The 6000-nt window shown below is 37.1% G+C and overlaps 1 protein-coding gene across 2 annotated transcripts in view; it reads left to right on the top strand.

Moving 5' to 3' along the window:
• The first annotated feature begins 1636 nt into the window (after nucleotides 1–1636).
• plxdc1 (plexin domain containing 1) overlaps nucleotides 1637–6000 on the top strand; it is a 355103-nt gene continuing 350739 nt past the window's right edge. For both annotated transcript variants that reach the window (XM_067429432.1, XM_067429431.1), the window contains exon 1: nucleotides 1637–1791. In XM_067429432.1, coding sequence (XP_067285533.1) covers nucleotides 1716–1791 — 76 coding nt within the window. In that variant the 5' untranslated portion in view covers nucleotides 1637–1715. The remainder of the gene's footprint in view (nucleotides 1792–6000) is intronic.

The following is a 6000-nucleotide window of genomic DNA, read 5'->3' as shown; positions in this document are numbered from 1 at the left end:
TGTTGAACATTGACAGACTTACACACTTTACCTCCTGTTGCGTAACGAGAGCGCCAGTGAAGAGGTTCCCTAACGACAAAAGGAAACGACTAAAGAACTCTCCAATCAGAGTGTCAAGCGGTAGTGCCGCTATTAATGCCCGCAAACTTTAATAAACTGAATAATAAAGCTACTGAGTCATCTTGTTTCAAAGTCTCAGTGGAATTCGCAATATTTTGGACTCACTCTAGCATGTATCAACATTATCTGGAAAGCCAGCGACGCGAGTTGGGCAGTTCAATTGTTACCAGCAGATGGCACATCCAATGAGTCCAGAAACACCTGGACAGCAGCTGGATCATGAAAGACCTTCACAGAGCCATGGAAATTTACTTTGCGAAGGGCAGGATATATCCGTCTATATTCCACACCGACGGATTTTAGGCGTTTCTTGACTTCGTCGAACATCTTACGCTTGCGAAGAGCGGAAGCAGAGAAATCCTGAAAGAACATCACCGTGTTATCTCCAATTTTCAGAGGGGAGCCTTTGATCCCCAGGTCCCGTGCAGCATCTAACACCCGTTGTTTGTCTTGGAAGTTATGAAACCTCATCAAAATAGGTCGCGGTCGCTTCGTAGATGAAGGTTTGGGAGCAAGTGAGCGGTGCGCTCTCTCTAGCTTTATACGGCCCACTTTCGAAGCAATGCAAAGAGTTTTAGGAAGCCATGACTCGAAGAACCGCGTTGGGTTATCTCCTTCCATGTCTTCAGGTAACCCAACGATACGAATATTCTTCCTTCTCCCCCTGTTTTCGAGGTCCTCTGCATGTTCGCCCATGTCATGTACGAGTTTTTCTAGAGATTGTAGTTTAGCCTCGATCGGCGCAACCACGTCCTCCATAGCAGATATCCCGGTTTCGGCTTCAGTGATCCGCTTTTCATGCCCATCTAGTTCGACGCGATGCATTTGTAGCAGTTGCCATATTGGATCCATTTTTTCATCGATTAGTTTAGAGATATTGGCTGTAATCTCCGCAACAGCGTCAGAGAGTGACGACGTGGGGCTAATGTTTGCACTGACGTTAGCTGTGTCAGCTTGCTCATCGGCCTCCGGGCAGCTGGTAATCGCCGTTTTCTTGCGTGGCATGTTTTCTGACTGTCTCAAAAAGTAATTATCTATGTTCATAATGAAAAGTGAAAGACATGAGCGAGTGAAAATTGAGATACGGGTTGCGATGTTAAGGAATTTAACAAAATGACACTACCGCTTAACTACACACAACCGCCCTTCAAGCCGCCATCTTGAGAATCCCAGAAATGTGTTTTAACAATTGTGAAAAACTGTAAAATAGTATGTGGTATATACTGCACAATATTCAGCAAACCTCAGTCTTGCCAGAGTTCTGCAGAAAGAAAGAGAGAGAAGAGCAATAAAGAATAGCTTAGAGTATTGGAAATGTTTTAGCTGATCTCTCTGCCATAATTCTCTCTCAGCTCCAGCCTTTGATATCCCACAATTCACAGAAAGAGTGAAAAGCCAGAAAGTAGGTAAGAACAGATGTGGGAGGGGAGGGGAGAAAGGGGAGGGGAGAAAGAGGAGGATATGTCCAGGGAAAATGAGAGAATGTAAAACACAACTCAGAGACAGGAGAGAGGAGAAAGAGGAGGAGTGAGAAGACAGGATAGGAGAGAAGCGCATGCAGGAGAGTGAAGAGTGAGAAGAATTGCAAGGTGGACATGGGTCTGTGTACTGTGCTGTTGATCTGTTTCTTGCATGCAGAGTTGACCAGAGTGTGGGCTCAGGAGCAGAGAGGTAAGAAATTATCGCAACGCACAGAGATATACCGATTTAACAATATGTAAGACATGTTCATATTCACTAATATAAAAATAGTGACCCTGAATAACAAAAGCATTTGAGCAGTTCATTTTTTTGTGTAATGCCATACCAACACTCATACCAAGCCTATCAAATGACAAAATGTAAATATGACAAAGTAAATATGCTATAGATATCAAAGGGCAAATATTTTAACTGATCTTGTTTGTTTATGTTTACTTAACCCTGTTGTTCTGTTGAGATTGACTGTTATGCTTAGGGTCCCAGAGATCCCAATTGTTTATGTATAAGATAATAGCAGTACATTTAAAATTAATCTCTTATTTGCACATCAAATTTGTTTAATAATAGACCTAATAAAATGCCCGCAGACTATTTTAAATACATACATACATACATACATACATACATACATACATACATACATACATGATTGTTATTCAGTACAGCAATGTTGCTTTTGTTTAAGGTTACTTTGACTCTAACAAAAGCAAGCAAACACACACACGCACACACACGCACACACGCACACACACACACACACACACACACACACACACACACACACACACACACACACACACACACACACACACACACACACACACACACACACACACATTTTTGTTTTAGTGACATATGGGGACATTCCTTAGGCGTAATGGTTTTTATACTGTACAAACTGTATTTTATATCCCCTTACACTGCCCCTACCCCTAAACCTACCCATGACAGGAAACATGATTTATAAGCATTTTGAAAACTGTGGACATGGCCAATGTCCTTATAAGTCAACCTCTCCTTGTAATACCTATGTCATACCCATATCATTATACACATCTGTGTCCTCATATGTCACAAAAACATGCCCCCCCCACACACACATTATTTATTATTATAATTATTATTTAATAATATGTACTTGTTTGTATGTGTTATCATTTAGTGAAATGACAACAAATACAAACAAATACTATTAAATAATAATTATAAAACTTTTTGATGTATAAATACGTTAATTTTATAATATAAAATACAATTATTCAAAGAATACAATTTTAATAATAAATATATATGTAAAACAAAATATGTATATAATGAGATCTGTATTGCATTTTTTAAACATGAATTATTTATGCATTCATTAACATTTATTCACAGATTTGCACAACAATGTCAATATTAGCTAATTGGAGTTAGTTAGAATTAGTTATTGGATAAATGTTTGGAACCTAAATTTAGGATTTAAAGATATTTTGTGTAAACAGGAAATCTTGTAGCTGAAACAGTATAGCATGGCGTTAGCAACGTGAAGGTCATGGGTTTCCCAGGGAACCTGTGAACTGAAAATTAAAGCTTTAATGCTACATAAGTTGCTTAGGATAAACGTATCTATATAGATGTAAACGTATTAAAGCTGCAGAAAGTAATTTCCATTCCTCTTGTGTCAAACTAATTTAATAAAAAACAAGATTCTGGACCATGTTTTCCATTAGTTTGTCAATGGTACAGTCGATTTGGTTGAGGGTTAACTATTGTTGTATTTCAAGCTTACCCCTTTGTCTGTTAAACAGCAGTGTGTGTTTTTCTGTGCATGTATACTTAAGTGCAGTGTTTTTTTAATTCGGGGCAAGGTACTGCTGTGTTAGATAAGGTAGAAATAAGGCACCATGACACACAATGTGGAGATAAGTGGGGGAACCATGATTGGAATTGAGAACTATTGCCTTGGTGCATGTGTCCATGCATGACTGATCAGATTGTGTGTTTAAGCAGAAGGTCAGTGTTCTGCTTTATTGTGTATATTTCAGTGTTTTTCTCTCTAAAATGCTTAACAAGTCAGGGAAATTGAACCCATGCATTCAGCACTGGGGTTTGGTGTCTGAGGGCAGGATCTGCTACTGGAGAATACAGGCAGAGCATCCCCCTTCCCAGCACACATCAACTTTATGTTTAACAGAAGTCAGTCAAAGAATTGGGAAAGAGCAGTACAATGTTTCTGGGTCATGCAACATGGGGTTTTAGCAACAGTACACCCACTGTTTGCCTTTTTTCATTCAGGCATCTACAGAAAAAGATCAAAGTCATGTCAAACCATATGCATATGTGCTCTGTACATAAAGAACAATGCTAAATATTAGCTTGGCCTGTTTTATATGTTATCCTTATATTCTTTCTCTCACTTGTTTTTGATGGCACACACTCAGTATGTGTGTGTATTTCTGTCCTCCTTGGAGAGGCTGTATTTTTAGCAGGCCTGGTTCTTCTTCTCTCTGCCAGGCAGCGCTGCTCTACTTTCACTGGCCTCTCTATCCCTCCCGTACTTCTATTCTCTCTCTGGTACCTTTGAGAGTATGTACATGATATACTGAGCGTGAGATCTAGCAAAATTTGTTACAGACAGTTAATGAACAGATGAGGATAAAGGCTGTGTTTGAACTTGACCATACAGAGGAAAAGCACACTGTGACATCCCTAATGAAAAAGAAGTTTATTCAAGTGTGCTATTGGTATGCTTCTTTTAAACTAAAAACAAGAAAATATACTTTGTCAACTTTTGATGTACTTCTCCAAAATATAATTTATGTACTTATAAATATATTTAAAATTGCACTTAAAGGGTTACTTTAGTGGTTTAGCATTAAGCTTTGTATTTAAACTGGGTCAATAATGTAGTGGAAATGTAAAATTATTTTTGAATTTGATGCCTTCTAGACTGAGAAAAGACAGAAAATGTATATTTTGTCTCATGGGAATGAAAGACAACTTTTTAATCAAATCTGTTCAATTAGAGAATTACAAACTGAACTTGTCTGTTCAATATAATGGTACGCATGTAACCCTCATTCCCTGAAGGAACTGAGACCAGAGACCAATCTACTTTGAGTGATTAAATACGAGCCAATGGACATTGTCATGCGGTTCACACATTCCATGCACCGCTACGCAGCACGGGTATAAATACTTAATACTAAATACTGGAATACCACATCATTGCTCTTCAACTGAGGAGCCGAGACTATACACTGTAAAAAATTATTTGTTGACTTAACTTAATATATTTTGTTATCTTTTTGCATTGGTTTTTTTAAGTTTCTCTTACTTATTTGGATAAGTTATCTGAACTAATTCCATTTAGTAATAAAAACTTCCCCTTCAGTTTTCTGAACGTAAATGTTCTAGTCATCATAACTTCACTTTAGTTTTCTGAACTTAAATGTTCTAGTCATCATAACTTCACTTTAGTTTTCTGAACTTAAATGTTCTAGTCATCATAACTTCACTTTAGTTTTCTGAACTTAAATGTTCTAGTCATCATAACTTCACTTTAGTTTTCTGAACTTAAATGTTCTAGTCATCATAACTTCACTTTAGTTTTCTGAACTTAAATGTTCTAGTCATCATAACTTCACTTCAGTTTTCTGAACTTAAATGTTCTAGTCATCATAACTTCACTTCAGTTTTCTGAACTTAAATGTTCTAGTCATCATAACTTCACTTTAGTTTTCTGAACTTAAATGTTCTAGTCATCATAACTTCACTTTAGTTTTCTGAACTTAAATGTTCTAGTCATCATAACTTCACTTCAGTTTTCTGAACTTAAATGTTCTAGTCATCATAACTTCACTTTAGTTGGTTGCAAAGCTGCTTTAATAAGTATTAATTGCATTACTATATTGATTTGTAAATTACATTTGATTTAGAATAAAACCTATAGCAAATTAAAATCACAGCAACACATATCAGTACACATTTATATTTATTGCAAAAACAAACACCAAAAACAACCACACAAAAGGTCTGAAATGTCCTTTCTTCAGAAAATTGCAAAAAGAAACGGCACAGACTCTTAAACACCTCTGATTTGGCTTTATACCATTTTAATTTAAACTTAATTGAAGTTCATTTTAATTAACAATGTGTAAGCTCTCAAGCTTCAGTACATTTATCAATGAGCATAAACAGCACATATGCACCAGTGTTACCTCACTGCATTTTTTTCAGCTTTGCAGCTCTCCCCAACCATTAAACCTAGATTAAAAATAAAAATAAAATAAAAAGTTGGATAACCTCATAGCTCGAGCCCAAACAGTGTGGCAAAGGCATTTAGGGCATCTTCTAGATCCATGACCACAATCTCCGTCCAGTATGACATCCACATCCACAACATCATCTGGGAAG

Source organism: Pseudorasbora parva, chromosome 21 (genome assembly GCF_024679245.1).
Source record: "Pseudorasbora parva isolate DD20220531a chromosome 21, ASM2467924v1, whole genome shotgun sequence".
NCBI lineage: Eukaryota > Metazoa > Chordata > Actinopteri > Cypriniformes > Gobionidae > Pseudorasbora > Pseudorasbora parva.
The sequence above is the reverse complement of the archived record's forward strand: the minus strand, read 5'-3'. Positions and strand labels throughout refer to the sequence as shown.